A 23,619-nucleotide genomic window follows, 5' to 3' on the forward strand; every position below is an offset into this window, starting at 1 on the left:
GCGTTTGCGTCATCCATAAATAAAGGGAAGCAGGTCTTGGCTACTACCACTATGTGCTATGGTGTTGTAGTAGCTTAAAGCTGCAGTCCGTAACTTTTGTTTTTTTGGTTAAAATGATCCAAAATATATGTTTGAGCAAGTACATTACCAGCCAGTGTTCAAAACTATCTCCTTACATTAGCCCGATTCACAACGGTAAGCTTATAATAATGTGTTCTAATTTGAGTGGTACTGATAGCTTTCCGCGGGAAATTCAAGCCTTTCGTCTTTGCGTCATTACACCACGTCTGTATACACCCGTAGTCAAAAGCAAAAGATTAGACTGTACAGAAATTGAAATCTTCAGGTAACGCTAATATACACTAAATACACAGTCACGCAATGCTGATGTTGTAAACATTAACAATTTGAGAACAAAGTATAACAATAATAATGATTTGCACGGTTTGATATGATATGAGCTAAGCGATCGTTAGATTTAATCACCTGCAATTGCAGGTTTCAAACAGAGATGGCGACAAAGAGGAAAAACTTACGGACTGCCCACTTTAAAGGCAACTATTTATCCTTAAACCGAAAAGACTGCAGACAAAAAGGAAAGTGACAGTGCTCGTAATAAAACACAAATCCACACCGGTTTGGCTTTTCAGAAATATTTCAGTTTCAGTTTGCATATCATCGCATTTGCTGGGCAATGACTGGGTTCACCAAACATTAAGTCGGTAACAATACCTTCCTCCAAACCAGTTGCTACTGTGCTCGATTTGCCTATAAATAGCCTTCTAGCGAAGTTATAGCCTAATAGTATTAATTGTTTTACTTTGTCTGATATGATCAACAATCATAACAATATGATCAACAATCATAACAATCAATGTTAACGGTCAGCATTTCCCAGCGCGTTTGTAATGTTAAACTAAACAGCATAAGTTACTACCCTGCTCATTAAACATTTTTCATACTCATCTTTCTTTCGTTATAACAACTCAATCATCAAAACAATGTTCCTCCGCAAGTAACTTGTAGTTTAATGCTTCAACCGCTAGAGGGTCAAAAGTTACATTATGTAGTTTTAGTCAATTGTGCAGTATAATTCCATGTCAGATTCAGAATCAAAGGAGCTTACACAATGGAAACCGGCAATATTGAACTTTTTTTATTTATAATCACACAATGCCTTTTGTAATAAAACGAATTGCAAAAATGCAGACCAGATGCTTTGTATATGCTTACAGAGTAAAATGTTCAGTATATAACACTGATCCTACAATCATCACAACATTTATATTTCAATTGCACCGTCCATATGTGCAGCATTAAGGCACAAATATAAAAATGCAAGTGTGCGCATTAATTGCCAAAAATAGACATTAACTTAGAGCACAGGATGTAAAGTGAGACAGGGATCTTCATTTGTAATAATCCCCCAGACATTCACTAAACCAAACCAGCAATTTAAAAGAAAAAATAAGACCTAATCTCAATCTCAATCCATACGGTAGTTGTGTGTAATCTCTTTCAGGCATGACTGTGGAGACCGTAGCCTGGGTGGGTAGTGATATGAATTATGATTATCAGCATCTCATGCCAGTGCGCTCCGGCTTAAACCGCACCCAAAAATAGAAACCCACAATATCTCATGTTTATACAGGGTTTCCTTTAGATGTGGAAGTGACATGTTATGACTGTTTTATTAGAATTTATGTAATCAGAATATATCCGAAAAAGAAAAGGAATAGATTCAAAAGCGAATAACTTTTAACAAAGGAAGGGAAAAGGTCAGCATCTGTGAATGGCCAATAGCACTCTGTGGAAGCCCATTTTTGAATTCTTTCTCAGGGGTCTGCCTCAACCCCCTCTGAACATGATGGAATGATTTCTCTTCCAAACCAAGCATGTACCCTTTGTTTATACCCAGCAGCATCAAGGCCCCAATATACTTCTAGCGAAATCAAATAACGAACCGGTGTGACGCAATTTCAAACAAAATCAGGCCAAAACCGAAGTTTGTTTGGATTTTGTTTCTGGAGTTTGAAACAGCTTGCCAAAGTGAATTCTCCGGAAAAGTTTCCATTGGTCCGTGGCGATTACATAATAGGTAGGTGTGGCTCTGTGGCTCCGCCTTCTTTGACATGGAAATCTTCTCTGGTCCATTTCTTGTTTTCAGTGACAGGCCATCGAGTAAAAACATACTGAAGAGTGGCTTTATAGCAGAAATTGAAGTTGTGATTCTAATAGAAAGTAACACTTTTCTGAGTTTAATACTGTGAAGCTGCTTGCTTTAAAGCAATCTATTGCATAAAGTGCTATAAATAAATGTGGCGTGACTTGACTGGAGTTCCAAATGGTAGAGCTTGTGCAAACATATCCACATCGCTATGATCAAATGCTTTCTTAAAGGGGTACTTCAGCGCTGGAAAGATGAATGTGTATTTAAACTGGGTCATTTATGTAGTAGAAATGTGAAGTTATTTTTGAGTTTGGTGCCTTCTAGACTGAGAAAAGACAGAAAATGTATTTTTGTCTCATGTGGATGAAAGACAACAACTCCCAGAATGCACTTGCTTCGCTGCCCTGCGAGGCCACTCCCAAAGCCATGGCTATTGGTTATCACTTGCCCACCATGACACCACCCCCACTGTCGTTTTGATTTTCATAGTAATAAAATAATTTAGTTCAGTTAGAGAATAGACGCTACAATTAAAAACTGAACGTGTCTTTTCAATAAAGTGTGTGTGAGCCGAACGAAAGTCACGGCACAGACGCAGCAGGAGTCAGATTTCATTCATCACGAGAGCGAAGAGCTGAGGTAAGCGCGGCAGTCATTCACGACGCGTGTCCGTTTTCAGATCATGCCTATGGAAGCTTAACTTTCATAGGAATTCATTGAAAAGTTGAAACACTCACTTTGCTCCGCACCGCTTCGTTATGAATGCCGGAGCCGAGCGGCCGTGCGCATTTATATTCTGTGAGTGAGATCCCTCCCCTGTGGGTGGGTTGATAACATGCGGAACTAGCTCCTACTACTGGCTGTAGTCTCTAGGCTCTGGCCGAAAATCCTCAGATGACGCAAAATGACGATATTTGTGTCATCGGAGGATTTTTTCCAGAAATAAAATGCATAATTCTCTCGTCTCAGGGGGACATGAGGGGGGGAAAGTACGATAATTTGAATATACTACCAGATTTCTACTGATATAACTGATACTACTGAAGTAACCCTTTAAACTGCTGTTTTCTCACTGTCTCTTTTGTCCACTTTCAACCAATTCTGTCCTGATTTCTTTAAGTGGAAGGTCTATGGGCGGGTAAATGTATGTATTTTTTCAGATCTTTTGATCTAATGGACAAAATAAGCTTGCGCAATTTACATATGAATGCGCACGGAGACGACAGAGGAAAAACACAGAGCAGCAGCTTTCGTTTCTGCTCTGATATCCACAATACCACATCAAATGCTGTGAGTACATGTTAGAAATCAGGAATGGTGAAAGAACATTGTGGTGTGTCCTTTTTTTGTTTGTTTTCAAACCAAACTTGTTTAAATCCCGTTTGGCTGTGGAGAGTAGGCGGTCTTTTGCGCTGAGCGTTTACACTACGAAAGCGTTTTCGACTACCTCTGGAAGTGGTGGTAAGTGTCCACTCAAAACGTTTTAGACCCCGTTTACACCTGTATTTAGCATCGTCCACTTGTGATCCGATCGACCAAAACGCATCTTAATACCAAGTGTAAACAGGGCCTGAGTGAAAAATGAAAAAGAACTTTGCCGTGAGTATATCAGGGCCTTTAACGCAGACACATTTGGTATCAGGCTGCTTTCAGTCAGTCTCTTGGGTTCTTGGGAACTTTGACGATGAACTCCATTGGATCTTTGGCCTTGTTACTGAAAGCCCTCCGTATGGCATCCACCGCGTGCTGATGTGTGACACCGTGGAGGGACTCTCCATCTACTGACACCAGCTCGAATCCAGCCTACACACAAACAGAAAAACTCAGATGTAAGACTTGATCATTAATGCAGATGTCTGTTTTTCTGACACATCCCTGAGTATTCCTGGTAGAGCGCAGACAGAGCGCTGTCTGAATGGCAGGAAAAAGCAGACGCTGCAGGCACAGGATGCCTCTCATTTCCTTTGTTCTCCTTCGTTAATACCTGTGAATGATCTCATCTGGTCTGCTTCAGACTCTGTGTATGTGTGTCAAAGCTCTGCCAGTGAATGACATCAGCTTATACTTCAGAAATGGATGTTTTTCTCTCTGATTGTAACCACTGGCAGGCCAGAAGCACAGATGTTTGGGACTTTCAGGTCAAAAGGGGGAACAGTCAAGCAGGACCAAATTATATACACCATTTCTAGGTGTGCATAGCCCAAAAGTTAAACACTCTCACAGATGCAGGAGTGTTTCTTTGGAATTATGTCTTTCCTGCCAGGAAAAAAGTACAAAGTGCAGCTGAGCTCACAAATGCACGTTTAGTTCAAAGTAGGCACATTTCCTCAGTCACGATCTCTTACCAGGATGCACCTGTTTGCTGAACTCTCTCTACACTCATCCTTAGTGGTTAGGGTCTGTTTTCATCTCCATCAGTCAGAACAAACACTATTGTCCCCTTATAGAGACATTATATCTCTCTGTGGGTTCTCACAAAAACAAAAATGGAAAAGATGTATTATTTTGGCTAAACTAATAAAGCTTGCAGTTAAGAGTGTACCCAATGTTTAAATATGATTTTCCATCAAAAAATTTGCACAGATTCCATTTGGAACACTAGAGTTCCTGTTTAAATGAACCTTGTTCTTAAAGGGATATTTCACACAAAAAACTAAAGGAATAGTTCATAAAAATTCTGTCATCGTTTACTCACCCTCATGTTGCTCTAAATCTGTAGAGCAACTTTCTTTCGTGAAACAAACGAAACAGCTTCATTTGTGATTTACAGAAGAAAGTCATACAGGTTTGGAATGACATGAAGGGGAGAAAATTTTAATTTTAGTAATGTATGTAATGCCCAGTTTTATATCATGTTATAAAATATCATATTTCACTTCAAAATGTCACATTAAGAATGTAAAATGGCTTGATAACATCAATTTACATGAACATTAAAGTTACACAATGCTTACAATATAGCACATCATTTTACACTAAGGTTATTCCAGCTTTGGTAAGTGAACCCTAAAGTAGAACTACTTAAGCGGCATTATGAAGTGCATTTCAAAACATTATACTTAGTCTGTTTGTCCCTTTATGGCCATTTAGAGGCCTAAGATTTGTTTAAGCTGACATTCCCCTTCAAATAGCACTTACATTAGGGAGACCACAGGGACATCATCAGTCTTTTCTGTATGCCATCTGCCTTTTTGACTAAAAACAAATCACCAAAGCATTCTATGCTTACAGAGGACAAGCGGAGTCATTTATCAGTGGATAGGAGTGTAATTCACTGTGTGTGTGAAGAGAGAGAGAGAGAGAGAGAGAGAGAGAGAGAGAGAGAGAGAGAGAGAGAGAGAGAGAGAGAGAGAGAGAGAGAGAGAGAGAGAGAGAGAGAGAGAGAGAGAGAGAGGATGACTCAGCGAGGAGTAGAAATCAATGTGCTTAGCACTCCTTCAGCTAAATTGAAGATTTAAAATCTGAAAATATTAGAAATTCTTTCCAAATCACAAATTTGGGTCAGACAGTGCTGATCAAAAAGTTACTTGCAAATGTTTTATGCATCTTATCATTTGCATGTAATGCATATATCTGACAGTGGTAGACGTTGAAGAGGAATTGAGATGGTATCCTTGTAATGCTTTGCGATTAGGAGATGTGATCTCAATTCGCCAATTGCTAGACATTTTTTCTGGACCATAATTGCGAAATTAAAGATTTAACTTGTACTGATATTGAAAAAGTAACAAATTCTAGAAGAGGTGGAAATTTTATAACAAGAAGCTTACTGGATGTATTAATTAAAGTCTCCGCTGGGTCTTAATGAAGATTTTGACCTTTCTTGTTTTCTCTAATTAGAATCGATGTCTTGTTTACATTATATATTTTTTTTTAATGTCACATCTATATTGAAATAATTTTTTGTATTGTGAAATTGGATGGCGATATGGATTTATGAACGGCTTTGGGCCTGATGTGTCGAATCGTCTTCCATTTTATTTAGTATTTTCTGGATTGAAGGATGTAGTAATATTTTGCATCTTAAATTTATGATTTGTATGTGTTGTAATAGTTGAACATTTTGTGGTTTGTTGATATATTGATGTACACTCACCTAAAGGATTATGAGGAACACCATACTAATACTGTGTTTGACCCCCTTTCGCCTTCAGAACTGCCTCAATTCTACGTGGCATTGATTCAACAAGGTGCTGAAAGCATTCTTTAGAAATGTTGGCCCATATTGATAGGATAGCATCTTGCAGTTGATGGAGATTTGTGGGATGCACATCCAGGGCACGAAGCTCCCGTTCCACCACATCCCAAAGATGCTCTATTGGGTTGAGATCTGGTGACTGTGGGGGCCATTTTAGTACAGTGAACTCATTGTCATGTTCAAGAAACCAATTTGAAATGATTCGAGCTTTGTGACATGGTGCATTATCCTGCTGGAAGTAGCCATCAGAGGATGGGTACATGGTGGTCATAAAGGGATGGACATGGTCAGAAACAATGCTCAGGTAGGCCGTGGCATTTAAACGATGCCCAATTGGCACTAAGGGGCCTAAAGTGTGCCAAGAAAACATCCCCCACACCATTACACCACCACCACCAGCCTGCACAGTGGTAACAAGGCATGATGGATCCATGTTCTCATTCTGTTTACGCCAAATTCTGACTCTACCATCTGAATGTCTCAACAGAAATCGAGACTCATCAGACCAGGCAACATTTTTCCAGTCTTCAACTGTCCAATTTTGGTGAGCTCGTGCAAATTGTAGCCTCTTTTTCCTATTTGTAGTGGAGATGAGTGGTACCCGGTGGGGTCTTCTGCTGTTGTTGCCCATCCGCCTCAAGGTTGTGCGTGTTGTGGCTTCACAAATGCTTTGCTGCATACCTCGGTTGTAACGAGTGGTTATTTCAGTCAAAGTTGCTTTTCTATCAGCTTGAATCAGTCGGCCCATTCTCCTCTGACCTCTAGCATCAACAAGGCATTTTCGCCCACAGGACTGACGCATACTGGATGTTTTTCCCTTTTCACACCATTCTTTGTAAACCCTAGAAATGATTGTGCGTGAAAATCCCAGTAACTGAGCAGATTGTGAAATACTCAGAGCGGCCCGTCTGGCACCAACAACCATGCAACGCTCAAAATTGCTTAAATCACCTTTCTTTCCCATTCTGACATTCAGTTTGGAGTTCAGGAGATTGTCTTGACCAGGACCACACCCCTAAATGCATTGAAGCAACTGCCATGTGATTGGTTGATTAGATAATTGCATTAATGAGAAATTGAACAGTTGTTCCCAATAATCCTTTAGGTGAGTGTATGTTGTTTATTTTGTGTGTGTGTGTGTGTGTGTGTGTGTGTGTGTGTGTGTGTGTGTGTGTGTGTGTGTGTGTGTGTGCGTGTGCGTGTGCGTGTGCGTGTGTGTGTGTGTGTGTGTGTGTGTGTGACTCAATTGATTGCAAATTGGTGATTGGAAACACTTGTAATGAGAAACACCTGTGATGAAAGTCTCCACCTGGTGATCATTGGACTCGCGCTGTTTTAAAGATTTCTGGGGGAAGTATTGTTTTATTCACCGATGAAGGCTGACTGGCAAAATGTCGGAATGATCCATACGTCCTTTGTTGCATCATAAGAAAAATGTATTAAGAAGATATAAGTGAGTGCGGATTGTTGTTTCATTTGTAAGCAATGCTTTGGGTATTAAAATCAAACTTGGTAATATATGTCGTCATCATCACCATGTCCTGAGATTTAGAGAAGCACTAAATCATTATTTTTTTCTTGAAGCCAAAAATAATGAATCTGTCTTTTGAGTGTTAAACTTTTAATTCCGCCAAATTGCCCATTGTGAATTTTGATGCAAAATACTGTAACATCCTGCACCCAGCTACAGACCTACAGTATGGATATCTTAAATCATGTTGCTTGAGGAGATCTTTTGTTTTATCTTGTTTAACTGCTTAGAAAAGTAATAGAGGCACCTGAGTCACAGGACCAGAATATTAGAGCAACTTAAGGGTGGGCTCTTTTTACTCCGGCCAGTAAGCAACCACTGAGAATAACTCTAGTAGCCACATATGTCTCGTACATAATGCAGCTAATTTCGGTTGTCAATTCACCTTTTAGTGCTTATTCCCATTCTGCACACACACAGTTCAGTTACAGGAGTGACAACCCCATTCTACAAACTTTCTATGCATCGTGTACGGAACCGAACAGAAAAACTAGTTGTTGATGTGCATCAGAGAAGTGTCTCTCTTCTGTATGGGCGGTGCCAAAAAAATAACAGGGAAAGCGGGACGGGCCTTGACTCATTCATGTTGCTAGAAAAACAGCTAACAAGAACAAGCCCACAATAAACCAAAATTATAAATCCAAATGCTTTATGCTGAAAACAAGATGACCCTCACCTGTTCACTTGAATCGATCGCTTTATGGGCCAAGCTTAAACAACAAGCCCAAAAAATGTGGAAATGGCAACACTGCAAGAGCACTCACAACAACGATGTACTAAAGACTGAAAAGTTTTCCCTTGTGTTTTCCTTACATACAGACGACAATGCTGTCAAAACGATCCTCGTTCACACGGATCCGCAAAAACTAAAAACGTTGTAGGCTATTCTGCTGCCAGGCCAGTAGTTGGCAATGTCACTTTGTTAAACACTATGCGTCTACAGACTGAACACGTAATATACATGTGCATGATGTCACCGTTTTCACAAATTCATATTTTTATAGCTTACACGGAGACGATTTATAGTTTTCAAAAACTTGCACTTTGAATCTCGTTTTCCAAAGTTTGTGTTTTCAGGCCCCCAAAACATGCAAAGTTCTCAACTCGCTGGTGGCAAGTTTTGCACAGGCAAAACATCCCAATTTTCTTCAGAAAATGTTGAAATGTTAAATCTGTTATTAAACTGTCCTCTGTATTTATAAGCTGAAGAATGACTGTTAAGAAGAAAACAACAGACTATAATCGAGATGAAAAAGTGCTGGACTAATTACAGATGAGCTGAATGAGCAGACTCTGTGGAGCCCCAACACATACACAACACCTGACCTCCGTCTGCCATGCGTGTCAACAACCTTTGATAAGAGGGACGTGACTGCAGACAATGTGTGACAGAAACATGACCTCCATACCACTGGAGCATACTTGCCGCTCAGATAATGCAGTTATCAGTTAGACAACAGGAACAGGAAGTATGTCAACAGGGCACTCCGCACTTTCCTCTGCAGGCCTGATAATCTGCAGAGCTGCAGTGAAGATAGCCGCTTAGAAGAACCTCTCGCGGCTTCAGGGTGTGACAACAAGTGAATTGAGTGGAATGTGAATTAGCCAGTCTTTGGAATGAATGGAAATACCCATTAGTCTTTCACACCAAGCCCAGGTGGAGGCCAGAGATGAGTGGATGTTCTTGGCAACTGAAGGGTTTTGAGCCTGACACCAGATCTCCGGAGTGTGGCAACACAAGCCTCTCAGAGCAGGCCAGGGAAGTGCTGTCACCTGATAGGCTGTGATCGACAAGGATACGTTTTCTCTTGACAAATACACAAACATACGCACACATGGGATTCCAGGGTTTTAACTTTGCATGCGAGGTCACAGAGGTGCCATTGGTATTGTGCCCTCAGCTGCGTTGACCTTTATCCTTTATTCTGCCTCACTTAGTACAGATGCAATGCAACCCTTGATGTTTTTTAGTAGGGATGTGCACCCAATTCGGAAAGGCATGGAAAATTAATAACGTATTTAGCCCCTAAAGGGACATGATTAGGCTTGCTGTGGTAGTCGGTTACATCATAGATAAATAGTAAGATAGTAAAGAGAGATGACTGACAGGACAATGTCTGAGGATTTGGTGTGTAACCGATCTTGAGTGTCATTGACAAATATCGTATCTTGTAAATTGTGTGGTCAGTACCGCCACTCCCTATACAAAGAGTATGTGTGGTGGCAAATTGGAAAACGAAAGTAAAAAGCGAGCATGCATTCAAGCGATTTCAAAACCCTGATGCCCGCATTTTACACACAATATAATAATCCAACTATATAATTGTGAGAGAATGCAAAAGCAGTGAAATACATTTTTCCATCACCATGTCCCTTTAGGAGAATGAGTCATTTCCTTTCCAAACATAGTATTCGGCTTCGGGCACATCCCTAATTGTTAGACATGAAAAGACCAGCATGACAACCAGCTTCATGCTTGATCAACCAACTTCATCAAGAGAAAAAAAAAAAAAAAAAAACGGGTTGATCTACCAGCAAGTCCAGCACCAAACTAGAAATAACCAGAATAAACCAGCCTGGACCAAGCTGGTCTCTTCAGCAGAGATGTACAGCATGTGTGCAGAAAGCTATCTAAAAAAGAAGTAGTGGACTCAAATATTAAATTTCCTGGCCTGGCTGATATAATTCATCAAAGATGAATGATTTGTGCCACTTAAGCATATAAAAATGCCTCCGCGGTGCACTCAGCTAAAGTATGTGAGTGCTAGTTATAACAAGAAATCATCAACAGGAATTACAAGGCTGATCATTACCAGACCCTCCTAATAATGATCAAGAGTCAAACACACTATTCATCAAATAGTGCTACCAGCAATATCCTCATACATTATTCGCAGCAATGGCATAGAAAGATATTCAAGTGTTGAAAAAGTTTGAGACACTTAGTTGCAAGTAGATGAGATACTGACCAGTACGGAAAATTTCATATTTTCACATTTCAGTACACTGTGCCCTATTTTTACACTTGAGCGCACCTCCACTTGGGAACATGTTCCTGTGTTTATCTGATTTCAGATATACCAGTTCAAACTATGGCAAACTATTTAACTATAACTAATAGTTAAAAGTCTGGCTCTGAAAGATAAATAATGATTAAATGTATACTATATGTATTAATAAAGTATATGCTAAATGACTAACAACAAAATAATCAGAGGGAGAAAACAAAATGATTGTTACATTCTATCGAAATGACATTGTCAGGTCATGTCATTCTCACTAACACCTGAACCTGAACAGAAACGTTGCTGATATAGTGCTGAGGTAAAATCCCAAATGGATCCACACAAAAATGACAGAATCAAGCAGACGGTATCATAAGGGTCTGTGCTATATCTCCTTTGGATGCGTGTCATTAAGCGAAGCACACAAAAAAAGACTGAAGATTGTTCCGTCCATGTTGTAGTCGAGACCAGCTCATTCATGTCTGAATCAAGACCAGTGACAAGAGGAAGGGTCAAGTCCAAATCAAGTCCATGTGCTTCCCAGTCTGAATTATAACCCATATATATTTTAATGGTCTTGGACTTGGAAACATGTGAACTTGACCCTCTTCTGGTCTTGGTCTTAAAGTCACACTCAACCCTCTCCTTGTCTCAATCTCATAACTGGTCTCGACTACACTACTTAGCGTACTGTAGCTGAGGCTATATGAGGAGGATCAGTTACCTTCAGAACATCATTGGTAGAGGCCGCTCCTCCTGGAAAGATCTTCTCTATCTTCACCATTGGTTGCACCTTTGACTCAATGCCACCTGAGATGCTTATTCCTGCGTAAAGAAGAGTATGAATCATCTAGCCAGTCAAATGTTAACCATTGACTTCAGTTCTCTTAAGAATGTGCATGAAATAAACCGTGTATTATCAATCCATCTAAATATAAGAAGTTCTTGTATTGTTTATACTGTTTACTTTGATGCATGTAAAAAAAACTGAGCTTATGATTGTTCCGTAAAAGTAACAGATTCTGATTACAGTTCAAACTAAACAGATGTCCGCCAGTTGAGCCTCTATTATAGACCTTCTGAAAAAGGGAGTGCACTGTATTACTGTTGGGTTACTTTTTGCACTGGGCAATTCACTGCCATCTTCAGGTGAGGAGAGAAGACGAAGGGAGAGGGAGAATCTCTTCTTAAATTCTAATTTAACAGTGATTATAAAAACTTTTCCACAAAGTGGAACTATTTCCACAAAGAATTGAATTCTGTCAGTGTACACAAGGGCATTGTGTGTCCAGAATGAATCACATGCTTTGCAAATCTACTGTATTAATAGGCTTTAGTCATACTATTACTCAGAATTAGAGATCTGAACAAACCCCTAACCCTAAGTATTAAATTAATACATAAGTCATCCAGCATTGTTTACATAACCGACATAAAAGACATCTCAAATTGGCCTTCTGGGAAGGGATTACATTTCTAAGTGATCAAACTTATAATTTATGCCTGGTGAATGATAAAAATGTCATGACTCACAATGAAGGAGGGACTCAAACCATGTCTATAGATCAGAATATAACAGAGACTTGAGTCTGGGAACTTGGGCCAGTAAGAAACCACCTAGCAACCACCCAGAACACCATATAAACCACATAGGAACAAGATAAAAAAAAAAAAAAAAAAGCATAACCTGGCAACCCCCAAAACACCCTAGCATTGTGGCGGGAACATTTGCATGGGCAAATTGCATTTTTTTTTACAAAATATATAAATATAAATCTAGTTCATTTGAGAAACATATAGCGAAGAAACAGTGACTCCAAGTAACTCACCCAGGGACTGTTTGGTCTTAGAGATAGAAACCGCGGTTAGTTCATACTCCTGCTCTGGTGGGCTTTCTGAGTGTCCGTTGAGTGGTTCTTTCCAGTCCTGATCTGAGCTGGGTGTAAACACCTGGGTCAATGGTGTCCTGCTCCGATGACGTGCACTCATTACGGTATATTTGACCTCTTTACCATTCTGAGATTTGTCCGTTTTCATTCTATGTCCATTCCTATGAGGGGATCTCCCTCGCTCTGGGACAGAATCACCCCTGCTGGATAAAGAGTCATGGTGTGATGTCTGGGGGAAACCGTTGTCTCTTCTCTGAGGGGAGCGTCCATGGCGTTCAGTGCTGTGAGGGGACTCTGAGTGTGGCCATACGGACCGAGCTGGGCTCAAGGAGTGATTACGGAGTGAGCCTGTGATGTAGGTATCCACCGGTACATCCAAGAGAGGTGTGAAAGCCCGAGGAGGAGGAAGTCGTCCAGTCGGTAAACCTGCCAAACGCAATCGTTCCATATCTTCAACGAGATGCCGTTCTCTCTCCAGATCCTGCACCGGCTGAAGGTGGAATCCACCCCTGTAATCTATGAGAAGATACAAGAGGATATTTAAAACCATTTCTCACACACTTATACCAGTTACAAATATATAACAAGTTATTTTAATTAATTCATTAATTTATTGATTTATTTAATTAAATGTGTATGGTAAATGGTAATGCCATGGTTGTTTGGACATATTAATATAGTTATTTAATACATCTAAATGTAATTGTTCATATTTTTCTTGAAAAGTGTAATCTATTTTGTGATATAAGATAATTACATTTATACTGTCACAGTTCTTAAGAAAGTTACGGCTAGAAGGGGTACAGCAACGGTCGGAAGTGAGACAAAATTTCACGATAAAATAACAATAAATAAATGTGTTATATCAAGCCTACACCTACCCCAACCCTACCCTTACAATAATGCAAATACAGTAATTAAATTACAGTATTGATGTGCGCATGCCCAGTGGCCATAGCTGTATCCCTTCTAGTCTTTACCGTGCAGGACGTGGTGTGATGACATCACCATTTCACAAAATATACGGATTGGCTGTACACACGAAAACGCAAGGGTGTCGGTTTCAGATTTATCCACTCTGGGACCCGGTTTCAAAAAATACCGGTTTCAGGCTCCCAAAACGCCGGATCCGTCTGGACGAAAAGCTGTACGATACAATTTTTTTACGTATACAGCTAAACGCGCCTCCATGTGGACGTGGCCTAAAAGTCAATGAAAATGAAACTTAACGGACATATGATTAAAGGGTTAGTTCACCCAAAAATGAAATTTCTTCCATTAATGACTCACCCCAATGTTGTTCCACACCCGTAAGACCTCCGTTCATCCTCGGAACACAGTTTAAGATATTTTAGATTTAGTCCGAGGGCTTTCAGTCCTTTGAATGTAAGAGTATGCACACTTTGCTGTCCACGTCCAGAAAGGTAATGAAAACATCATCAAAGTAGTCCATATGTGACATAATTTGGTTAGTTAGACTCTTTTGAAGCGTCGACAATACATTTTGGTCCAAAAATAACAAAAACTAAGACTTTATTAAGCATTGTCTTCTCTTCCGGCTTTGTTTGAATCCGTGTTCACGACGCCACAGTGACGCTGCTGACGTAAGACGCTGTGACGTGTTATCTGGTTATCTTTGGCGATTAGGGCATCCGGGACATGCACACTTACGCACCATTTAAAAAAAAATTTTGCAATACAAACAATGTAGAACAGCTTGTTTACAGCGTGCGTCTCCCTCAGACTACAAACGAAGCTCTGTCGCACCAGATAACACGTCACAGCGTCTTACGTCAGCAGTGTCACTGTGGCGTCGTGAACGCGGATTCAAACAAAGCCGGAAGAGAAGACAATGCTTAATAAAGTCTTAGTTTTTGTTATTTTTGGACCAAAATGTATTGTCGACGCTTCAAAAGAGTCTAACTAACCAAATTATGTTACATATGGACTACTTTGATGATGTTTTCATTACCACGTGGACAGCAAAGTGTGCATACACTTACATTCAAAGGACTGAAAGCCCTCGGACTAAATCTAGAATATCTTAAACTGTGTACCGAGGATGAACGGAAGTCTTACGGGTGTGGAACAACATTGGGGTGAGTTATTAATGGAAGAAACTTCATTTTTGGGTGAACTAACCCTTTAAATAATTGTGACATCTACATATTTAAGTGTGGCTAAAATGTCAAAATATTTTTGGGGGCTGACAGATACCAAGGTACATGGTGTTGTCATCTGATATCATCATTGTACCACCACAGACAAGCAAATTTATAGATATATACAATATTTCAGAATAAAAGAATTCATCACGTTCATACACAAGTTCCTCCTCCCACAAACATGTGTACAAATGGTTCAGCAGCATTCAGGTTCATTTGCATCTCCTTAAATCAGTGCAGATGTTACAAAACCTCACACACACACTTTCCCTTTCATCCAGAAATGTGAACGACAATCACACATTCATATCCATTGAGTAAGCAGCGGTGTGGCGTTGCATACACGCACATCTCACTCAGATTTCAGGGGCCTCTAGCACAGAGAGTTTTGAATTACTCCTCTGTGGACGGTACAAAGGGGCTGCATTAAGCCTCAGACCTGCGTGGGTGGACGCTTGAAGGTTAAACAATGCAAGGCGTCTTTCTTGCATTTTAGAAACGACTTCCATTCAAAAGTCAGAGGCACATGCAGCCCGACACTGTGCGCAATCACAGCCGGTACTGTGCGCCCCTAGGTTAGAGGTCATGAGGTCATGCAGTGTCAGCAGCAGCAGAAAGAAACACGCAGGCTATTTGGCAATAAAACTGATGCATGTTGATGACACAAATGATGCATGTGTGTTCCAAATGGCAGCTTAAAATGATCAAAACTTCACACTCATTATCAAAAAGTGATGGTAGGGTACAGTAACAAGGGACTGTGTGTGTATGTGGGTGCGGTTTAAATATCAGCAACAGGAAATGTGTAGTATATGTATGTGTTTAAGTAGATAAGGACAGACATTCATTTCAGGATATGAAATGGCTGGTACAGAGGAGAGTTTGTGTCTATATAATTTCCTATTAGGATCAATCTAAGGAGATGACTCAGCAGTGAAAACAAGAGAGAGAAGAAAGAATGGGACATTCTAGTTCACATCAGCAGGGATGTTACCTGGGATGGGCGTTATCAGATGACGACGAGGTGTCCCACCATGACGAGGAGAACGCAGGACAGGAGACCTCGCTGAAAAAACATAAACAGTTCACATTCACCACACAGGATTCAGATTGAACATATATATGAGTGTGTGTGTGTGTCTACTTAAGATTTTCTTTACAAAACAAATTATTTATTTAATTACTCTAAAATATGGGAAACATTATTGCTACAGAATGAGTAGGTGTCTAAACTTTTGACTGCTTGTGTATAAGTACTACTCAAATATGGCAGCTAAAATTTAAAAAGCTAAAGTTTCAAGTGAAACGTTTTCCTACCAGAACGGCTTTTTAGTATGTCATAGGCTTCAAGCTCAAAGGGCAAAACCATACTGTCAAAACGGCCCAGATCTGTGGGAGGGATGATCATTCTGCATAAAAGAAAGTTAGATGTTAGATGCAACCATTGCACACAAAGCAAGTGACTGCACGAATGGTGTAAATACATGCAGGAGTTATGTGAGTGAAGTATTACATAGGCTGACATTGTAACACTCCTCACCTGATCTCCCTCAGCAGCAGAAGCTTTTCAGGCTTGTCCAAGATGGCCAGCAGGGGGCGCACCAGATCCTCAACCACACGCTCAACCAGAAACTAAAGAACAGGTAGAGGAGATGCCCTAGTTACATTGTGAACTTTTGGAGTCAGCGATTTAGTCCAGATAATGTGTACTAATCACAAGCACTGGGATCAGACAGTCTAAATCTCACCAAATTTGTCTAAAGCATGAAGCCTTCTTGCAATTTAGGGCTCACATGCTGTCAATAAAGTACTACTCAGCAATTCTGAACCTCAGCTAATGTCTGCTAGTATTTCAAGAGCATTATCAGGATAACACCTGCATTTATCTCTGTGTGTAGTGACTAAGTGTGGGACTGTTAATTGTAGAGCTTGGATGATCTGGAACATTTGATCTAAATCATAAATGGCAAGGCAAATTCAAATTTTGTAAGTGTAATGGACGTAGGCCAGTAAGAGCTGTGCATGTAAACCTGTGTGTGATGTTAGCGTCTACAGTCTTTTGCGACCTTGTTAGCGCCCACCTCCAGCGGTGGGACAAGACCCACCCACTTTTTACGACTAATGATATTGGACCCACTCACTTTTATCGTCTCTAATTCAGCACATGTCTGTTAACCTACCCCTAACTGATAAACACTTATTATTAAACACATGTTAGACGCCAGTTTTCTAATATTTTCTTCATTTTTATTGAAAATTAATGCCTTTCCGATTTGATAAGGGAAAAGGGAGTAGAGCGAGTTCGGCAAAAGGCAGATTTGAACCTTGGGTCGATTTGCGTCAAAACTTTCTGCCATGCGTCTTACCCCTACACTATTGCCGCTCTAAATACTTTGGTGATTTCCGTACTTTTGTCTGGCCCAACCAGACGTTTAGTAAACAAGGCGGTATATATGTACTCCAGTAAAAAAAATTTGAGAGAGAACCCACCAACATTTTTTTTGCTTCCGATGCCCATTCCCACCTCCCACGCCAGAGAAACCGGTTCAAATCCTGCTCAGAGCAGGTCTGGTAGGTTACATGTGGTGCTGTGACCCGGATGGGAGTGCGGTTTAGGGGGGTGAGTGTAACAGACATAGGCTAGTAAGAGCTGTATGTGCAAACCTCACTCCCCTGGCCTCAAGAGGCATGCTAGCGGCTGCGGTCTTTAACATCCTTGTTAGCGCGGCCAACTCCCACACTGGAGACCCCGGTTCGAATCCCATTTGGAGAGGGACGAGTAAGACCGATTACATAAGCATGACCGGCAGCCACATTGATTTGTCAGAAAAATTTGGAACATGAAAAATTATCTGTATAAAGTCATATTTTCCAACTCAGCAGACATATAGCTGACTCACCCTTTTACAGTGTCTCATGACAGCAGCCACTTCATCGTCATTGAGCAGCTTGTGAGCCATGTCCTCCAACATGGCCATGGTCTCCGGGCTGGGGATGGCGCTGTGCTCCCTAATACCCGCACGAGTTTCTCTGGGAGAACTCAACAGGTTAATTATGGATCGACCTCGCTCTTTACCTGAGGACACAAGTGCTACAGTCAGTCTACAAGCTCTGACCGCAATTAAAGGTCTGGTAAATTCTGCCTGATCTTATTAGCTGCATTCATAAACATAACAGTCTATTTTATGTAACTAACTACAAATATGTCCACTATATTGTAGGTTACAACATTACAAAAAGACCACTATGCTTTATTAATTGCGTTTTGAATTGACAAATCTCACCGGCTGACAAGCTGTGATTATCTTGAATTTTCAATGCGTTTCTAAGTCTGTCTCTGTGTGTTGCTGCAGTAGGCACTGTATAGGAGACAGCTATGCAATCCATCATTAGCTCAGCAAAACCACGGGGGTCAGACTCAAGGCCACTCCAAGGGAATTACTGCAGATCCGCATACAGTAACGCAGCTCTCTGATTTAGCCTCTTTTAAAACTTATTATACTGCTTTCTGGCTTTTCAAATGCAAATATCCGGCTCGGCCCTTGGTCTCAGCTATTCCTCAGCAATGGTATCCACAGAACATGGTCCTCATCAAAGTCTGTTAAACCAAATGTGGACTCACCCGGTTCGTTATCTAAATGCTTCGGGGATTTGGATCTTCCTCTGTGTCCGTCCCCTGTCCCGGTGTCCTTCCTGTCTCTAGAAGATGACCTTTCCCTCCTGCGTCCACTTTTAAAGAGCAAGCTGACAAAGGTTTTGGAGCGCTGCAGGGTGCTTCCCTCCTCCTTGTCTACCTTGTCCTTCTGATGTTTTCTTTTCTTCTGCTTGTCCTCTGATTAACATTTAAACAGAAACGTGTAAAAAAAAAGACCTCCAGGCAAGGGAGTTAAATTAGCAATTTTAACTATGTTGAATAAATAAACATATGGAAAGCACTAAAGTGATAAAATGCAAGTGTAATAGGTAGCAAAGTTTGCAAGTTCAATCCTGAACCATGGTGACCCAGAAATTGGAGAGTTACTGAGATCTCAATCCTGTTTCATTGCTACTGTGCCCTCGAGCAGTGCACTTAACCCCAGGTCACTCGAGGGCAAGATCAGTATAGCACTAGAAATGGTTTAGTTGGGAAAAAAACCCTGCTGAATACAGTACTTACAAAGCCTTTCAATTACATTTTGGGGTAATTTCCATACAAAATTTTAATATTGATTCAGATTTCATTAGAACATTTTTTTTTTGCATATTTTAAGGCCATTTATTATTGCTATCATGTGAGGTGTTTCAACTGCATAGTATTTACACATCAAAATAGTTTCAAGTAACTTTTTAACTTTTTCCACTACATATCATCTAACTCTCATTAATTTGCAACTAAATGTCAACTAACTCTCATCGGAGTATTAAAAGGTTGATATGTTAGGGTTAGTAAAATAAGTTGACATGCACTTGCAAAGTTACTTACAGTCAGTAGAATGTCTGTTCGGGGAGTGTTTAGCAGATATTAAAGGGTTAGTTCACCCAAAAATGAAAATTCTGTCATTAATTACTCACCCTCATGTCGTTCGACACCCGTAAGACCTCCGTTCATATTCGAGGCATACACGGAAGACAATAACAAGTTGGATAAAGGTGTTATTTTGATTTTTTTTGCGCACAAAAACTATTGTCATCGCATCGTAAGATTATTGTAGAGCCACTGTGGTGAGATGGACTTTGTAACGACGTTTTAAGTGCCTTTTATGGGTCTTGGGAGTGTAAATGTACTGAATACCAATGGAGGCCTATCTGAAGCCTTTCTCAGCCATCAGCTTTCAACTAAAATATCTTAATTTGTGTTCCTAATATGAATGGAGGTCTTACGGGTGTCGAACGACATGAGGGTGAGTAATTAATGACAGAATTTTCATTTTTGGTTGAACTAACCCTTTAAGCGGAAAATCTACTAATACTCTAATGACTGCTAGTTGACATGTAGTTGCAAAGTTACATATAGTTCGTAGAATGTCTAAAGTGGACTGTCGAAATAAAGTGTTACCTTTTTTCAATACATTTTTGGTAACACTTTACAATAATGTTCATTAGTTAACATTAGTTAACTACATTAGTTAACATGAACTAATAATGAACTGCACTTGTGAAGCATTTCTTTATCTTTGTTAATGTTCATTTCAACATTTACTAATGCATTATTAAAATCTTGTTAACATTAGTTAATGCACTGTGAACTAACATGAACAAACCATGAACAGCTGCATTTTTATTAACTAACGTTAACAAAGATTAACATATGCTGAACCGAGGTGTTGTTCATGTTTAGTTCATGTTAACTAATGCATTAACTAATGTTAACTAATACAACCTTATTGTAAAGTGTTACCACATTTGTAAATGTCAATCTCATCCAGATACATTAATGAAAATTACAGGGCCCAACACATCACATGTGGGGGGAAAACAAGATATAAGAATTGGTTCAGTTGGAAGTGATGGTTCATAATTTATGGATGGATTACAATCCTATTTAATTTGTGTGTGTTTTTAATAAGTCATGGGAACAACTTCTTAAAATGGCCATGTTATTTTTTTACTTGCAATGTTCCCTGGTTATACCGGGATCCGTAGAACGGAGCATAAAAGTCATGCAAAAAAGCTAATAGTGCTAAAATAGTCTTTAATTCTTATTTATTTATTTTTGATATGGGAAATGAAATACGACCTAGACATGATTCAGTAAGATTCTCCCAAGAAGCGCCTGTTATGTTAAGTTGTGATTGAATGTATTTGTTAAAGGCCACAAAACCTCCAGTCATTTATCTCAGTGTGCGGTATTAAGCCTGGCAAATAAAACAGGATGATATACACTTTGCTGTATGGATTTTGAGCGTACATTTCTCATGGAATCAGATTCTCCAGTCTGAACCGTTAATCTTTCACGGGGAGATCCCATGCAGTAATGCTGATGTATTATGCATTCCACCAACTTCATTTAAATGCAGAGATACAATGGCAGCACACTGCTATATATTTGACAAACAGACGCAGCAGCGTGGCTCTAAAGGTCAATTGCTGGTTTTCGACAATGCATTTTCTATTCCGAGCAGAGCTTCCACAGCATGGTGTGTGTATCAAATAACCCAAGATCCTCATCACTGATCTGGTTGTGACCTTGGGCCCGGGCGCTACAACTGAGATATGAGTTAGAGATATTACATCAGAGACACAAACAGAGGACGGCCTTGAGTAGCTCTCAGCATTTTGATTCACATCCTTCTGACACTTTTTTTAATCTCTTCAAAACAGCCTTACTGTACCTGACACAGTGATGTGACTCTGGGATCGGCGGATGGGTTTGCGAGGCTTGCTGAGAGCCATGAGGACTGCTGTTTTAGGGGATTCCAGAGTCTCTTTATCCCCAGCAGAGAAGGTCCTTGTCCGAGAGTGGCTGGTCCCACTCCGGATCGCGGTGTCTTTCAACAGGACAGTTTCGCCAACAGTTCGGCTGGTTTCTGTGGTTATGACCCTACTAGATCTTGATGTGGTGTCAAGCTCCTGTGGGTCGGTCTGCATGGCTGTCTCTATCCGTTCAGAGCTAGGGCGGCGTGATCGGTCCTCGGTGGAGATACAGACATCCACCATCTCTGAGCCGAAAGCAGGAGGGAACATGACCTGCGAGAGGCCGCTGAGAGAGCTGACCGGCGTTCCGGAAGATAGAGAGGAAGTGGAGGAGTAAGAGTCTGAACCCTGGGAGGAAGAGGGCTGACCGCCATTAGATACTAAAAGGGAAAAAAAGAGACTTTAATGTAATATTTTAAGTTGTTCACTTCATTACACATGTACATTACAGTACAACACCAGTCATGCCCATTTTAGCACACAGCTTCCATGTATCTTCAATACAAACACAATTATTTGTATCTTTGATAATTAAGTTACACAGTTATTGATGGGGGAAAAGGGTCTGCCATCAAAATGACCATCTTACATATAACCACAAAGTTGTTAAAAGGTTTTATTTTCTTCAGGCCAACACTTTATCTTGCCTTACACTGGAAAAAAACTGGTAACATACAGTACATAGTATACAGTACTGTGCAAAAGGCACATAAAATAAATAGTTTTAAGCCATTTAGCCTATTTATATACAACCCCAAATCAGAAAAGGTTGGGACAGTATGGAAAACGCAAAAAAAGTTGTCTGGTCAACTTCATGTCATTTGTAAATATGCATCATTTCCTGTCAATCAGACCTGCAACACATTTCAAAAAAAGTTGGGACAGGAGCAATTTAGGGCTAGTAATGAGGTAAAATGGTTAAATAATGATGTGATTTGAAACAGGTGATGTCAACAGGTGATTGTAATTATGATTTGGTACAAAAGCAGCATCCAAGAAAGGTCTAATCCTTTAGGAGCAAAGATGGGCAGAGGATCGCCAGTTTGCCAACAAATACGTGAGAAAATTATTGAAATGTTTAAAAACAATGTTCCTCAAAGAAAGATAGGAAGAGATTTGGATATTTCACATTCAACAGTGCATAACATAATTAAAAGATTCAAGGAATCTGGAGGAATTTCAGTGCGTAAAGGACAAGGGCGCAAGCCTAAGCTGAACAACTGTGATCTCCGATCCCTCAGGCGGCACTGCATCAAGACTCGTCATTCATCTATAAGCGATATCACCACATGGGCTCAGGACTACTTTGGCAAACCTTTGTCAAGTACCACAATACGTAGTTACATCCACAAATGCCAGTTAAAACTGTACTGTGCCAAAAGGAAGCCCTATGTTAACAGTGGCCAGAAGCGCCGTCGACTTCTCTGGGCTCGGAGGCATCTGGGATTTACCATCACACAGTGGAAATGTGTACTGTGGTCAGATGAATCAGTATTTCAGGTATTTTTTGGCAGGAATGGACGCCGTGTGCTCCGGACCAAAGAAGAAAAGGATCATCCAGACTGTTACCAGCAACAAGTCCAAAAGCCAGGATCTGTCATGGTATGGGGTTGTGTCAGTGCCCTTGGCAAAGGTAACTTGCACTTCTGTGAAGGCACCATTAATGCTGAAAAGTACATAGTGATTTTGGAGCATAATATGCTGCCTTCAAGAAGACATCTTTTCCAGGGACGTCTATGCATATTTCAACAAGACATGACACACATTCTGCACACATTACAAAGTCCTGGCTGCGGAGGAAGAGGGTACGGGTACTTGACTGGCCTGCCTGCAGTCTCGACCTGTCTCCAATAGAGAATGTGTGGCACATTTTGAAGCGCAAAATGCGACAACGAAGACCCCATACTGTTGCCCACCTTAAGACTTGTTTGCAGGAAGAATGGGACAAAATTACACCTGAAACACTTCATCACTTGGTGTCTTCAGTCCCTAAACGTCTTTTAAGTGTTGTGAAAAGGAATGGCAACATTACAAAGTGGTAAATGCTTTACTGTCCCAACTTTTTTTTAAATGTGTTGCAGGTCTGAATGACAGGAAAGGATGCATATTTACAAATTACATGAAGTTGACCAGACAAAACATGAAATATTTTTTGTTCATATTGTCTGCAGTGAAATACAAGTCAAAGTAAATTTAGAAATCATTTCTTTTTTTTCTTTTTTTTTGCATTTTCCATACTGTCCCAACTTTTTCTGATTTGGGGTTGTA

The 23,619-nt window shown here is 40.3% G+C and overlaps 1 protein-coding gene across 1 annotated transcript in view; it reads right to left on the reverse strand.

The window, feature by feature from the left end:
- Positions 1–1,142: 1,142 nt before the first annotated feature.
- Positions 1,143–23,619, reverse strand: part of pdzd7a (PDZ domain containing 7a) — a 32,455-nt gene continuing 9,978 nt past the window's right edge. The window contains exons 8-16 of the mRNA XM_079842669.1: positions 21,270–21,731; positions 18,581–18,790; positions 17,859–18,034; positions 16,499–16,590; positions 16,276–16,367; positions 15,953–16,024; positions 12,734–13,309; positions 11,629–11,729; positions 1,143–3,973 (exon numbers count right to left, since the gene is read on the reverse strand). Coding sequence (XP_079698795.1) covers positions 3,824–3,973; positions 11,629–11,729; positions 12,734–13,309; positions 15,953–16,024; positions 16,276–16,367; positions 16,499–16,590; positions 17,859–18,034; positions 18,581–18,790; positions 21,270–21,731 — 1,931 coding nt within the window. The 3' untranslated portion in view covers positions 1,143–3,823. The remainder of the gene's footprint in view (positions 3,974–11,628; positions 11,730–12,733; positions 13,310–15,952; positions 16,025–16,275; positions 16,368–16,498; positions 16,591–17,858; positions 18,035–18,580; positions 18,791–21,269; positions 21,732–23,619) is intronic.

The sequence above is a fragment of the Gobio gobio genome, assembly GCF_949357685.1.
Source record: "Gobio gobio genome assembly, chromosome: 18".
Lineage (NCBI taxonomy): Eukaryota > Metazoa > Chordata > Actinopteri > Cypriniformes > Gobionidae > Gobio > Gobio gobio.